The sequence below is a fragment of the Bombina bombina genome, chromosome 4, assembly GCF_027579735.1.
Source record: "Bombina bombina isolate aBomBom1 chromosome 4, aBomBom1.pri, whole genome shotgun sequence".
Taxonomy (NCBI): domain Eukaryota; kingdom Metazoa; phylum Chordata; class Amphibia; order Anura; family Bombinatoridae; genus Bombina; species Bombina bombina.
Genome location: NC_069502.1, coordinates 796,410,752 through 796,427,189, shown reverse-complemented (window position 1 = coordinate 796,427,189; position 16,438 = coordinate 796,410,752). Strand labels below are relative to the sequence as shown.

Sequence of the window (16,438 nt, the reverse complement as noted above, 5' to 3'; positions counted from 1 at the left end):
GCCAAATTAAGCCCCTCCCCCTCACACACAACAGTGAGGGAGATCAGTAAACTGTCTTAAATTAAATAAAATGCCCGCCAAGTGGATAAAAACAGTGCCCAAAACAATTTTTCACCCAGTACCTCAGAAAATTAAACGATTTAACATGCCAGCAAAACGTTTAACATCAAATAAATGAATTGTCATAGAAAGCCTGCTGCTAGTCGTTCTCACTGCAAGATAGGCTAAAGTTTTATGCATACAGTATTATCCCAGTGAAGTGCCATTCCCCAGAATACTGAAGTGTAAATATACATACATGACAGCCTGATACCAGTTGCTACTACTGCATTTAAGGCTGAACTTACATTATATAGGTATTGGCAGTATTTTCTCAGTCAATTCCATTCCTCAGAAAATAATATGCTGCTACATACCTCTTTGCAGGTGAACCTGCCCGCTGTCCCCTGATCTGAAGTTTACCTCACTCCTCAGATGGCCGAGAACAGCAAAATGATCTTAACTACTCCGGCTAAAATCATACAAAAACTCAGGTAGATTCTTCTTCAAATTCTCCCTGAGAAGGAACAACACACTCCGGTGCTGTTTTAAAATAACAAACTTTTGATTGAAGTTATAAAAACTAAGTATAATCACCACAGTCCTCTCACACATCCTATCTATTAGTTGGGTGCAAGAGAATGACTGGGTGTGACGTAGAGGGGAGGAGCTATATAGCAGCTCTGCTGGGTGATCCTCTTGCACTTCCTGTTGGGGAGGAGCAAATATCCCACAAGTAATGATGACCCGTGGACTGACCACACTTAACAGGAGAAAGAGTACTGCATGTGGGACAAGACAAGTCTGTAGCAAGTATTGACAAGTGTCAACAGACTCCTTAACAACAATCTATAGTAGAAGGAGCATTTAGTAATAAAAAATCAACACACCACAAAAACGTTACTGTGTCTTTAAAGTTTAAAGTAACATTCTCTTTAGTGTTTTATAAGCAACTCCCATGCTATATGAATGACACTTGAGGGAACCATATTCTGTAAGATCAAATGTGAGTTTTAGTTAACCTCAGAGAAGCCTGCAGAGGTATCCTAAAAACTTAGTCCCCACGTATCCTAAGCAGTTGTGGACACAAACGTTACTGTTTTCCAGTGCTTTGTTATATTAGTTTGAGAAACAGAGTGCCTTGAACCCTTTTCACCTGGTTACAAAACTCCCACTTAACCAAATCCGGAGCGCATTTCAACGCTAACGGACACACACAGGGGAAGAGCTTTCAAGCACCAAAGACTTCCCGGACGGCGTGCAACCTCTCAGCTGTATGCTGATTGAAACACAGCTGAGGAGGCATCCAGCGCGCCATCGGAGATATGCTAGATAAATGGCGCTCAACGGCAGACCACGAAGCTCCGCCCATCGTGGGCGTAGATAAACAGGATCGCAGAGAAAACAACACAAAGTCAAAAGGCGCACACACAATGGCGCGTATTGAAACTCCGCCCATCGTGGGCGTATCATTCTCAAGCTCCCATGCGGCTAACAATATCCTTAACAAAAATAAAGCCTTCGGGAAAATCAGTGCAACACAGTAGAAGGAACGTTCCCTACTGAAATAGACGTAGCATCATGTGAAACAAGGCAATATAAAACTCCCTGTTGGCTTTACTGCAGACATATGCCGTAACGAGCAGGGGTACCTGTCATGAAATCATTTACACTCATTTTTCAACCCCTTGTTGTAAAACACATGATAACCTCTACTGACAGTTCCCAAGTAATATTATTGGAAGCATTTATAACATGTAATATAAATACCCAGCCTGCCAGCTCCCTGTCAAGAGTAGAAGCCGTAAGATGCAGGGGCACGCAATATGTCAAACCTAACAGCCCTCACATAAGTCCTACATAACACCCAAGAGTGAAATAGGAAGACCCTCCCTGTCGGCTGATAAACAAACTAGAAGCCGCTGGAGTTTGTAGGGAAGGGATGACAAGTTGCCTCTGAACACAGAGCTGCCCATGAAAAACTAACCCCCATAACATGGATATGTTTTCATCAATAAAGTGCCAAATCCTTTCTGTGTACATATAATTTTTTCTCCATTGTAATCCAGAAAATAAAGTTGAGCACTTACCTTAGAAGGCTGCCCGGCAGTAGTGCATCTCACCCGGCTTGTGAAGTTCTTTCCTCCCCTTCACATTAGCCTGTGGAAAACAAAAAGTGCTGAGCATATATTCCCTCCGACTTTTACAAGCAGGGCAGCATCAGTATGGGAGTCGCAGTGAGATTTATGTCCCACAAGTTCCCATTACTTTAAAGCCACCAGATGCTTCTCTTTTTGTATTGAAGAGACTGATCTGGTCTAGGCTACACCCCAGAACAAAATAGCGCACTGTGGCACTACTTAAAAAATAATAAACACTTGATTGAAGAATCTATAACTAACACCTCACTCTGCCTCTTCCTATCACTAACACAGGCAAAGAGAATGACTGGAGGGGGAGGGAAGGGAGGAGCAATATATATAGCTCTGCTGTGGTGCTCTTTGCCTCCTCCTGCTGACCAGGAGGCGATATCCCATAAGTAAGGATGAAATCTGTGGACTCGTCATATCTTGTAAAAGAAATAAACTACATTAAGAATGGCGTAGTGATAATGTGTATCAATTAAGTTTTGGGGATCCCCCCTAAAATACCGGGCATATCAGGGGAATCTAGCAGCCTGAACAATGAAGTTATACATACAGGGAGTGCAGAATTATTAGGCAAGTTGTATTTTTGAGGATTAATTTTATTATTGAACAACAACCATGTTCTCAATGAACCCAAAAAACTCATTAATATAAAAGCTGAATATTTTTGGAAGTAGTTTTTAGTTTGTTTTTAGTTTTAGCTATTTTAGGGGGATATCTGTGTGTGCAGGTGACTATTACTGTGCATAATTATTAGGCAACTTAACAAAAAACAAATATGTACCCATTTCAATTATTTATTTTTACTAGTGAAACCAATATAACATCTCAACATTCACAAATATACATTTCTGACATTCAAAAACAAAACAAAAACAAATCAGTGACCAATATAGCCACCTTTCTTTGCAAGGACACTCAAAAGCCTGCCATCCATGGATTCTGTCAGTGTTTTGATCTGTTCACCATCAACATTGCGTGCAGCAGCAACCACAGCCTCCCAAACACTGTTCAGGAGGTGTACTGTTTTCCCTCCTTGTAAATCTCACATTTGATGATGGACCACAGGTTCTCAATGGGGTTCAGATCAGGTGAACAAGGAGGCCATGTCATTAGATTTTCTTCTTTTATACCCTTGCTTGCCAGCCACGCTGTGGAGTACTTGGACGCGTGTGATGGAGCATTGTCCTGCATGAAAATCATGTTTTTCTTGAAGGATGCAGACTTCTTCCTGTACCACTGCTTGAAGAAGGTGTCTTCCAGAAACTGGCAGTAGGACTGGGAGTTGAGCTTGACTCCATCCTCAACCCGAAAACACCCCACAAGCTCATCTTTGATGATACCAGCCCAAACCAGTACTCCACCTCCACCTTGCTGGCGTCTGAGTCGGACTGGAGCTCTCTGCCCTTTACCAATACAGCCACGGGCCCATCCATCTGGCCCATCAAGACTCACTCTCATTTCATCAGTCCATAAAACCTTAGAAAAATCAGTCTTGAGATATTTCTTGGCCCAGTCTTGATGTTTCAGCTTGTGTGTCTTGTTCAGTGGTGGTCGTCTTTCAGCCTTTCTTACCTTGGCCATGTCTCTGAGTATTGCACACCTTGTGCTTTTGGGCACTCCAGTGATGTTGCAGCTCTGAAATATGGCCAAACTGGTGGCAAGTGGCATCTTGGCAGCTGCACGCTTGACTTTTCTCAGTTCATGGGCAGTTATTTTGCGCCTTGGTTTTTCCACACGCTTCTTGAGACCCTGTTGACTATTTTGAATGAAACGCTTGATTGTTCGATGATCACGCTTCAGAAGCTTTGCAATTTTAAGAGTGCTGCATCCCTCTGCAAGATATCTCACTATTTTTGACTTTTCTGAGCCTGTCAAGTCCTTCTTTTGACCCATTTTGCCAAAGGAAAGGAAGTTGCCTAATAATTATGCACACCTCATATAGGCTGTTGATGTCATTAGACCACACCCCTTCTCATTACAGAGATGCACATCACCTAATATGCTTAATTGGTAGTAGGCTTTCGAGCCTATACAGCTTGGAGTAAGACAACATGCATAAAGAGGATGATGTAGTCAAAATACTAATTTGCCTAATAATTCTGCACTCCCTGTATGTAAGCTTAGTCTATTTAATGTTCTGCATGGGAAAAACAATGTACCAATATTTTCCATCTTATAAAGACATTTGACCTCAGGTAGTATCTCTTTTGCTTCTCCCCCAGCTCCGGCCGCAAGCCACGAGATGAATGCCAGCGTCTCCCAGAAAAGATATGCGTTAAGATTCATGCATATCTCTCATACATCATGGGCTGCACAATGTATGAGACCACTGGTGCCATGTAATATACTTTGGGAGCATCGTCATATCTTCTGCCTTAGTAAGGGATCAGAAGCTACATTACTAACAAAAGTACAAAGATCAGATATATGTTTGTCAGGCTATATTAACTTGGAAAAGACAGAGCTAGCCTTAATAAGATGTCAGCAGCTATAATGCGAGCTAATACACTTAAGTCAAATGCGTGTTTGTGGAACATGTTGTATAAATTAATTTATGTGGGGCATGGCAATCTTTAATATTGTGTCAACGGTTAAAGTGCAGGCAAATACTGTTTGCAGTACGTATTATAGAAATTAACTAATGTAGAGCAGAGCTAAATAAAGTATAAGCAGCGACATTGCAGACGAGTATATAAGAAACAGATATATGTTTGTAGAACATATTCTATAACATTAACTTATGAAAAACAAATCTTAATGGTTTCAAAACACAGATGAATGACCTAATAACAGTAACGATAACTCTAGGGAGCAGGTGGTAATAAGGGCGGATTATTTAATTTTTGTCAGCCCCATGAGTCTATTTGCAAGCAAGGCAGCGTCTTATTATAAGTGCAGAATTTACTTTGTGAGAGGTTAGTGAAGCAGCTCTTACGAGGTATTGGTCTTAAGTGAACTGATGTCTCTGTTAGAGGGTTTGAAGTCTGTCCATTTCTACGCATCTTATAAAAATCCTTGGGCTGAGATCCACTTTCATTGAGGAAGCCGATTGGAATATTGGCAGTTGGCGAGAAGCTCGTCTGCGATCATTTTCGGCCTTCGGGGAGCCCCCCACAAACTCCCACAAGGCTTCGCTAGGTGGTAAATTTCCTCCCGACTGCAGGATCTTGCATATCGTGACAGACGAATCCACCCTGGGAAGTGTTGTATGCAGTTTACTTTTTTCTTCCTGGTTTCCTATATAATAATTGTGCAGTGGCTCAGGTAACCCTCCTCCGTGTAGAAACTCTGGTGTTAGCGAAGTGGTATTTTTTAAGGGCTGAGACTCCCGCTGGTAGCTGTTAGTGACATGATTTTGTAAGTCTGGTGTTCTGTTTATGACTGCAGCTGCTGAGCTCGTGGCAGCGCAGTATTTCATTAGGTAATCCATTGGAGCTTTATCAAGGAGTTGTTGGAAGAGTTCCTCTATCTTGGCTTCCATCCTGGCCATGGTAATATTTAAGCTGAAGGCTAGATCGGCTGCGCTTGCGGCGGCCATTTTAGGTGAGATGTGTTGGAGGCCTTTTGTAGATTTGTTGTCCTCTTTCGTTCGCTTGTATCCTCTTTTACCGGAGAGTAAGAATTATAAAGTACAGATTTGCTAATGGGTTCAGGAGTGGCAGAATATCTTGGTGTCCCGAGAGGGGTGATGTTGGCTTCCGTGAGCCGCCACTCTAGGCCTCTGTTGTCTAATCCCGGGCTCCAGATTAAAAAATACAGCCTGATATATGCAATGTGGAGCACTACTATGTAAGTGAGCACAGTAGTGGTCAAATTAAAGGGACACTGAACCCAAATCTTTTCTTATGTAATTCAGAAAGAGCATGCAATTTTAAGCAACTTTCTAATTTACTCCTATTATCAATTTTTCTTCGTTCTCTTGCTATCATTATTTGAAAAAGAAGGCATCTAAGCTTTTTTTTGGTTTCTGTAGTCTGGACAGCACTTTTTTATTGGTGGATGAATTTATCCACCAATCAGCAAGGACAACCCCACCAAAAATGGGCCGGCATCTAAACTTACATTCTTGCATTTCAAATAAAGATAACAAGAGAATGAAGAAAATGTGATAATAGGAGTAAATTAGAAAGTTGCTTAAAATTTCATGCTCAATCTGAATCACGAAAGAAATTTTTTGGGTACAGTGTCCCTTTAAGGGTGTTTGCTGTAAAGTGTCTCTAGTAATCGGCAGATTAATGAAGGTTTCAGGCTGAGCTTTGAAGAGTGCGACCATGCAGAGTCGCTGCTTAGACATGCCCCCTCAAAAGGCCCTTTTAATGGCTATTGGTAGTTTAGTTTAGATTAGGGGGGCTTTTTTATTTTCATAGGGGTATTAGATAAGGTTTAATTTTTTTATTTTTGATAAAGTGTATTTTTTGTAGTTTTAGATTAATTTAATCTTAGTTTTTTTTTAAAAGTTATGTTAGTTTTTTTAATTTTAATTGTAACTTAATATTTTTTTATTGAATGTAATTGGGGTTAATTTAGAGGGTGTTAGGTTAGGGGGCTTAGTAATTAAATTAGTTATTTGCGTTGTGGGGGGTTTGTGATTTAGGGGTTAATAGTGTAATTAAGTTTAATGCGTTGTGGGGGAATGGTGGTTTAGGAGTTAATAGCTTAATTAGGTTTATTGCGATGTGGGGGGGGATGGCGGATTATGGGTTAATACATTTATCAGTTAGATTGCGATGTGGGTGAATGGCGAATTAGGGGTTAATAGTTTAATTAGGTATAGTGCGTTGTGAGGGTTGGCGGTTTAGGGGTTAATGCTTTTATTATTAGTTGCAATGTGGGGTGATGGCGGATAAAGGGGTTTTGACATATCAGTATTATTTTTGGGAGGCAGGTTAGACTTTTACTGGAGATTTAACTTATTTTTTTAAATGTTCTTATGCGTCGGCAGTTTATAAACTGCTGTAAGTCGCTGGCAACTCCAGAAATGTGTATTTACTCACATTTCTGGACATCGCTAGTTTATCCGACTTACGGCAGTTTATGGACTGCTGGTGAGGTTTATGTGATTCCGCAATGTGCAGGGTGAAATTACAGGCGACGCGGGTTTCAGCAGTTGCGCTGAAGCCTGTGCCGCATATGTAATCTCACACGGTTAGTTTACCTGCTCTGACCCAAGATAATCATGAAAATCTGGCCTGTTAGGGAGGCCTGCGAACAGGTTTGAAAACCAGTGCATTACTGAAAGCTAGCTGTACACATCTAGCGAGAAAATGACTGGAGACATATATGTGCAGACACCAAACATCAGTTAGCTAGTAGTGCACTGCTGCCACTGAGCCTACCTAGGTATACTTTTCAGCAAAGGATACCAAGATAACACAGAAAATTAGATAATATAAGTAAATTGGAAAGTTGTTTAAAATTGTATCTTCTATCTGAATCACAAAAGTTTAATTTTTACTTTACTGTGTCATTAACACTTGATTATATGCACAACAAAACACATGTATAATATATTGAAATAAAGTGTTTCACTCATAGTTAGACATAGTTAATACAAAACCAATCAGCAAGATTACAAGTTATGCGCTAAATCTGGTGCGTAAATAACGCAAAAAAATAGTAGTATAGCACTCTACCTAGCGCTGCCATGAAAAACCTTCTTTTGCTGTGCGATATAGTGCGATAAGCTTCATACTGCACAAAAGCCAAGGCCAGACTTGATGTGCTCGTGCACTTTTCCCCCCATAGACATCAATGGAGACAAAGTGTTAGAAAAAAACTAGCACCTGCAATTGTGGAATGGCGATCGCTATAACGCAACCCCATTGATGTTTATGGGGAAAATAAAGTTATATATAAATCTAACACCCTAACATAAACCCCTAGTCTAAATACCCATAATCCTCCGCCCCTGAAACTAATTAAAGTTATTAACCCCTAAACCGCCGCCCTCTGACATCGGAGACACTAAACATATTAACCCCTAAACCACAGGCCCCCACATCGCTACTTATAAAATAAAGTTATTAACCCCTAAACCGCCGCCCCCCACATCGCAACTACTAAACTAAACCAATTGACCCATAAGCCACTGGCCCCCCATATTGCCAACACTAAACTAAACCTTTTAACCCCTAAACTGCCAGCCCCCACATCACCAACACCAAACTAAACCTACTAACCCCTAAACCGCCCCCCATATCGCAAAACACTAAATTGAACTATTAACCCCTAAACCGCCGGCCCCCCACATCACCAACACTAAACTAAACCTATTAACCCCTAAACCTAACACCCCCCCTAACTTTAACTTACAATATAACTATCTTAAAATAAATTAAAACTTAGCTGTGAAAAAAATAAACCTAAGATTAAACTATAAATTAACCTAACATTACTATTTTAAAAAAATAAAAATAAAAAAACCTAAATTACAATATTAAAAAATCCTAACACTACAATTTTTTTTAAAAAAAACCTAACAATTTCAAATCAGCCAATAGGATGAGAGCTGCTTAAATACCTATTAGCTGATTTGAATATTTAAGCAGCTCTCATCCTATTGGGTGATTTGAATATTTCAGCCAATAGGAATTCAACGGTACCCCATTATAAAAGGGGTACCTTGCATTGATGCTTGAGTGTGCGGCAGACTATTGCATGAAGAGGAGGATCCACTTCGCTGAAGACCGGCGCCGCTGAAGAGGACCAGCGCCCCAGATAAGAATCAGCGCTCCGGATCCACGCATCGCTGAAGACCACTCCGCACCTTCGGGAAGAAGATAGAAGATGGTGCCGCCCTGGAAGAAGATCTTTACAGCCTGGATAAAGACTTCCGCCTGGACTTCTGGACATCAGGAACGGTGAGTAGATTTTCTGGGGTTAGTGTTAGGTTTTTTTTGGGGTGTTTTTTTTTTTAGATTAGGGTTTTTTTTATTTTAATGGGCACAAAAAAACTGATTGCCCTTTTAAAGTGAAGGTCAATTTTCATGTGAAAGTGCCCGTTTTTAAAAAAACTATTAAAAATAAGGGCACTTTCAATCATGAAAATTGACATTTCAGCCGTTTAAAAAAAAAAATATATACTTACCTTTTCTTCTTGAAGCCGCTCCAGTGCTTCACCAGCCCGTCGCAAGCCTCTTCATACATCAGCAATGACTATTCTGGCATCCTCCAATTACGGCTTCCCCCCCGGGGTAATCATTGCCTGAGGCAATGCCGTGATTGAAGGAAGCCGGTTTCGTCATTGCTGGGTAAGTAAACCAGGAAGAAGCAGACGGGGCATCGTTTCAGAACGGCGATCCGGCGTTTCAGAAGAACAAAGTTAGTATTTTTAAAATACTGTGCTATGTCAATTTTCATGAACGAAAGTTTTTAATCGTTTTTTTTAAAAATTGACCTTCACTTTAAGGGCAATGCCCATACAACTGCCCCTTTAGGGGCAATGGGTAAACAAGAGCTGTTTAACTTAGGCAATGCCCTACAAAAGGCCCTTTTAAGGGCTATGGGTAGTTTATTGTTAGTTTAGGGGGTGTTTTTATTTTTTGGTGGCTTTTTTGTTTTTATAGGGCTATTAGATTAGGTTTAATTTTTATTATTTTGGATAATTTTGTTTATTATTTTTTTAATCTTAGCGTTTTTTTATTTTTCATAACGTGTTTTTTTTTTGTAATGTTAGTTTATTTTTAATTTTCTTAATTTTAGTGTTTGTTTTTTTTGTAATGTTAGTTTTTTAAAAAAAAAATTTTTGTAGTGTTTTTTTTATTTTATTTTTTAAAATAGTAATGTTAGGTTAATTTATAGTTTAATCTTAGGTTTATTTTTTCACAGGTAAGTTTCTATTTATTTTAAGATAGTTATATTGTAATTTAAAGTTAGGGGGGGTGTTATGTTTAGGGGTTAATAGGTTTAGTTTAGTGTTGGCGATGTGGGGGGGGGGTGGCGGTTTAGGGGTTAATAGGTTTATTTAGTGTTGGCTATGTGGGTGGGCGGTGGATTAGGGGTTAAAAAATGTAATATAGTATTTGCGATGCGGGGGTGTGTGGCGGTTTATGGGTTAATAGTGTAGTTTATGGGTGTTAGTGTACTGCTAAAACGCTAGCGTATAGCTGTACTGCAGCGACTTGTAATAAGGGAGACCTGCATATTCCGTGCGCAATGGCCAATTTTTCAGCGGTATAGCCATACCGCAAAACTTGTAATTTTTCTGAATGTTTGTTATTGAAATAAATGTTCTAACAGTGATTAAAAGTGATATGGTCTTTGATCTGATGGACAAAGGTGTATATGTATGTGTTTTTATTTATATATGTGTATAAATATACAGGAGTCTATGCAGAAAGGGACTTAGCAAGGTCACGCTATCCGACTTCCAGATGTCAGCGCACAGGAGGCTTTGGCTCTTGCGATAACATTTTACTTTCGACTTGTAATACAAGTACAAGAATAGGAGCACTATAGATATAACTTGAGTGGAGTTAGCACTCAGTACTGTTTATATTTTTCTGCTTCATTTGTAATCTAGCCCTTAGTTATTCATACATGAGTTGCTCGCTGACTTGTGTCTGCTGTGTAACCATGTGAGAAAATATAACTTATTTACATGAGACAAAATGACACCATCACAGAATATTCCCTTTACTTAACCCCTTAATGACAGACATACTCTGTACATCTGTGGTCGTTTTGGGTTTAACTAGCGCAACTTCACCGACAGTCGTAAAGTTGTGCTAGGACTGCATGCCTGAGGCAAGACCTGTGCTTTATCCGGCAGATGTTTGAGGGTAATGTGTTAATTAGCGCTAATCACCTGTAGCCGTATTTATAGGAACTTCATCCTCCTCAGTCTTCACGTAATTACACACATAAGGTTCTCCTCCGTGCTCAACCGCTGAGCCATCTGAAGGCATCACATCCATACGGCCTGTACAGTAAGAATATACATGCATATGTGTAAGTTGTTTGCAGTGCTCGTGGGAAGTATCAATTTCTCTCTCATTATATATAAATATAAATCATGTGATGACCCGTAAATTACTTTGTGCACACAAGAGAATTATTTAGTAGACTATCACACTTACTATGCACACTCACCTGTAACTCACATGCCTCACACACAATATATGCACACTCACAAGGAACCCAAGTACCTCAAACACAATATATGCACACTCACCTGTAACTCACATACCTCACACACAATATAGGTGCACACTCACCTGTGACCTATGTACCTCACACACAATATATGTGCACACTCACCTGTAAGCCACATACCTCACACACACAATATATGTCCCAACTCAGCTGTAATCCAGGTACCTCACACACAATACATGTTCACACTCACCTGTAAGACATTTACCTCACACTCATATACATGCACCCTCAGCTGTAACCCACATACCTCACAGACAATATATGTGCACGCTCACCTGTAAACCACATACCTCACACAAAACACAAATTCTACCTTCATCCCGCAGAGACAACATACACGCACACTCACCTATAAACCTGGGTTCTTGAGACCACACACATGCACACTCACCTGTAACCTGCCTCTCTCACACACAAGATGTGCATGTGTATCCTGTGTCCCTCAGGCACAACACACGTGCACACTCACCTGGGCTGATACTGTCACTGGTTTCCTCATCTGGTGCTTCCAGCTGATGCCTCAACCACAGATCTTCTGTTATCTCAACTTTCACTATATCAGCGTTATCTTCATCTGTACAAATAAAGCAGATTCAGTTTTTATATCACATGATCTAGTTTTGTATAACTTTACCATATAACAGTTTGTATTTGTTGTTGTCTGGGAAATACACACACACTGTGGTACTTCCTCTCTATTCTTTTACTTTTTAGCTTAAAGCTTTCTTTTCTGGAAAGTGAGCCTCTATATCCCAGTATAAAACTACACCATGAACTAAACAAGGGTTAAACTCATTGTGTTATCTGCGCTTATAAAGCAGACAGTAAACTACAAGGGAGAGCAGAAAGTAACTGTGTGCACAGCCCCGGCAGATTCTCACGTATTACTACTCATCGGCAGGGAGGGAGAGCAGTAAGTAACTGTGTGCACAGCCCCGGCAGATTCTCACGTATTACTACTCACCGGCAGGGAGGGAGAGCAGTAAGTAACTGTGTGCACAGCCCCGGCAGACTCTCACGTATTACTACTCCCTGGCAGGGAGGGAGAGCAGTAAGTAACTGTGTGCACAGCCCCGGCAGATTCTCACGTATTACTACTCACCGGCAGGGAGGGAGAGCAGTAAGTAACTGTGTGCACAGCCCCGACAGACTCTCACGTATTACTACTCACCGGCAGGGAGGGAGAGCAGTAAGTAACTGTGTGCACAGCCCCAGCAGACTCTCACGTATTACTACTCCCCGGCAGGGAGGGAGAGCAGTAAGTAACTGTGTGCACAGCCCCGGCAGACTCTCACGTATTACTACTCCCCGGCAGGGAGGGAGAGCAGTAAGTAACTGTGTGCACAGCCCCGGCAGACTCTCACGTATTACTACTCACCGGCAGGGAGGGAGAGCAGTAAGTAACTGTGTGCACAGCCCCGGCAGACTCTCACGTATTACTACTCACCGGCAGGGAGGGAGAGCAGTAAGTAACTGTGTGCACAGCCCCGGCAGACTCTCACGTATTACTACTCACCGGCAGGGAGGGAGAGCAGTAAGTAACTGTGTGCACAGCCCCGGCAGACTCTCACGTATTACTACTCACCGGCAGGGAGGGAGAGCAGTAAGTAACTGGGTGCACAGCCCCGGCAGACTCTCACGTATTACTACTCACCGGCAGGGAGGGAGAGCAGTAAGTAACTGTGTGCACAGCCCCGGCAGACTCTCACGTATTACTACTCACCGGCAGGGAGGGAGAGCAGTAAGTAACTGTGTGCACAGCCCCGGCAGACTCTCACGTATTACTACTCACCGGCAGGGAGGGAGAGCAGTAAGTAACTGTGTGCACAGCCCCGGCAGACTCTCACGTATTACTACTCACCGGCAGGGAGGGAGAGCAGTAAGTAACTGTGTGCACAGCCCCGGCAGACTCTCACGTATTACTACTCATCGGCAGGGAGGGAGAGCAGTAAGTAACTGTGTGCACAGCCCCGGCAGACTCTCACGTATTATTACTCACCAGCAGGGAGGGAGCAATGTATTTCAGTCTGATGACTATTCATGTCATCTGTCTCATCTTCTTCCTTCACATTTAATAGCCCAGTGCCCGGGTTTTCCTCTAGACGCCCTGTAATTACAGCAGGAAGTTACCTGATAGATAGATAGATTGATAGATAGCACAGTACAGCGTGTAGCATAAACTTATATAACAGACGTTTGTACTTTATGATTTAGTTTATTACACAATTAGTGAAAGCCTAATCATTTAGCTAATAGTAACACAAAACAAAAATAAAAAAGCAGGAGTGTGTTTGTGTCTGGAGCACTATACGGCAGCAGTTTATCCATTTGCAAGAGCACTAGATGGCGGTACTATTTCCTGCCATATAGTGCTCCAGACATCTACCTAGGTATTTCTTCAACAAAGACTATCATGAGAACAAAACAAATTTGAAAATAGAAATAAATTGGAAACCTTTTTAAAATTGTATTCTCTATATTGCAAAAGAAACCGTTTAATATATCCCTTTAAAGGTTAATAGTAACCATGATCTTGGAAAATGTAGTTATTTTGTATGTATTAACTTGTATGTAAATGGCCCTGCATGAGAGAGTCCATACCAGAGCACTGTGAGGTTTTACATGACTGATATAATAAAAGCTACACAAATAAACCTAAAGGAAGAGCTTGCTGTCTGTTTTACTTTTGTATCTGTACACATGTAACAGTTGTGATTTGTAATATACACAATACAGGGCTAAGCAGGTGATCCTAATAGAGGAGTCAGCATGCAATAAACCTGAGAGGCTGGATAGCTAATAACACTGTATGAGAATTAGTCAAAATTAGTGCCATTCAAAAAGGAAGAAAGGCCGACTCAGAACTACATAAAAGTGACAAATAGGAAGCAGTGTGTTGTGCGCACCAGAAAGATCAGACAGACAAGCAGGATACTAGTTGTTTTGTGGTATTAGGGAAATTAATGGTGTAACCTATCTCTTTATGCCCTCCTGGCATTCGATATTGTTGAATGTGTACCCTCTTCAAGGCCAATGGGTCTTGAATAGGGGGTATCAACAATCTTCCTAAAGTTACTGCTTTTATGGAAACGGTTTTACTCCAAAGCTGAACGTTCCATCTTCTAACTGTAAGGTCATTCCCTTTAGTACATAAATGCCAATTATGTACTCCGGGATGGGTACGATTAAAACTGAACATCGCCGTTTAGGAAGATGTCCTATTTTCAATTCCACCCATGCCTGTTTTGCCTCTATAGTTTTCCCTCCCAGCCCTGTAATTACTGTCTTTTCCCCTTTAAAGGCCTGAGGATTTCCCTGCATTAAATTGGCCTTCGCTGCTGTATCAATCAAAGCCACTCATATTGCACATTGTTTCTGCTCCAGTGGATCTCTAGTTCCACATGGGCGATGATCAAAGTGGGCCGCCTTGATACTGGGAGTTTGTCCTGTTTCCTATGGGTCCTGGAAAAGTTCTTCCAGGTCTTCCAAGGAAAGCACATACAATTTGGGTCCTAGGGCCTCCGGGGTATTGGTCGGGCCCAGGGGGACCTTAGTCCTTTTTATCCCTCCTTGGTAACCATATCCCAGAGGCAGTCTGGGATATAGTTGGGCTTTATCTGCTGCTTCCTTGCTATCCTTATTAATACTCTCCAGCTGATCACAGATCAGCTGTAGAATATCCTTAGTCTCTTTCTTTTCACTTGTGGTAGACATTTGTTTATCATCTAGCATGGGGGCAGAAGGGACCACCCCTGTACCTGTTGCCAGGTCGCCAGACTTTCCCTTTTGTACATTCACCCTTTTGCCCACATGCTGCTGCTATAGCTTCTACATTTCCTTAATTTCTGTCCCGTCTATTTGTTCTTTCTTTACCCCTGCTTTGAGGAGTTAAGTGAACATCTCTTTCCTTGACAGTCGGGGAGGAGCATTTGCTCTGGTAGTGGGCCTGCTGCCTTTATAAGGTCACGCTGGGGTATCCCATTCTCCTAACTCCCCTACGTGCTTTATCGCATCTATCACCTCATGGATGGGATTTCCTGTCTGATTTATCAGTAAAGTCATGATTACTGATTTATATGCGGGGGGAGCCCTGCGTATCAAATTGTTTCTCATGGCATCTCCCTCACTTGGATATTTTTCCCTGGTACCAAAGGCACATAGGAGCAACAATGATGCCTGATTAAGCATACCATCAGCAGCCATGCCAGGTCTAAATCGTAGGACCTGTTGTATGGCATGGTCACTAGCGATCTGCATAAATTTCCCTGCATCTTAGCTATCTACGTTGTTGCCCCCTTGGTCGTACATCCGCACGAGCCAAGTCAAGAGGTCTTCTCCCTGTTTCTGTTGATATTGACATACTATATCTATTATTTCTTGCTGTGTATAATCTTCTACAGTGTCTAATCTGTCGGTACGTTCAGGCCCATGATACATCTTTCGTCGCATCACGGGGTAAGTTTTTACATTGTGGGGATTCCTATCTCCCCACTCATCCTTGGGATCACTACTATCCCAGATGTTACCATTCCACCTTTCGGGGTCCCAATTGGCCCTTGCTTCGTTAACGACATCCTTTTGAGTTACGTCTTCATAACACTGGCTCTTTTTCAATAGCAATTTATTCTGACTCTGCAAGCACACAGACTGTTCTGAAACTTCTTCTAACTGCTCATGTGTCTTTCTGTTTGCCTGTAATAACACCCATAATTTCTTATGCAACCTTTAAATTCTGCAATTTATTTAGCACTTCACAATGTTCTATTTTGTCAAAGATTTAAGTGTTATCTGGGAGGTCAGTTCCAGACAACACTTTCCCTGCTAATTCTTGGTATGACGTCCCGCTCCAAACAACAGGGTTCTGTGGTTTGGAGGGGGAAGCCGTTCATGTGTTTTCTTTCTAAACATTTCTGTAATACGTTCAGTTATTGCTGACATTAATCAGTCACTTGTACTTTCGCTTTTGCTCTGAAGCTGACACTGGCTTTCTGCCTCCCTTCAGTCACGGCCTTTCGGCTAGCAAAGGGCACAGGTGCGTCTATCAGCTCCGTTCATACACACAGCACATTCAGTCAGCAATTGTCAGTTTCTTT

At 41.6% G+C, this 16,438-nt stretch overlaps 1 protein-coding gene across 1 annotated transcript in view; it reads right to left on the bottom strand.

The window, feature by feature from the left end:
* Window positions 1-16,438, bottom strand: part of LOC128657002 (gastrula zinc finger protein XlCGF57.1-like) — a 71,978-nt gene that overhangs the window by 13,883 nt on the left and 41,657 nt on the right. The window contains exons 3-5 of the mRNA XM_053711217.1: window positions 13,345-13,452; window positions 11,815-11,919; window positions 10,996-11,109 (exon numbers count right to left, since the gene is read on the bottom strand). Coding sequence (XP_053567192.1) covers window positions 10,996-11,109; window positions 11,815-11,919; window positions 13,345-13,452 — 327 coding nt within the window. The remainder of the gene's footprint in view (window positions 1-10,995; window positions 11,110-11,814; window positions 11,920-13,344; window positions 13,453-16,438) is intronic.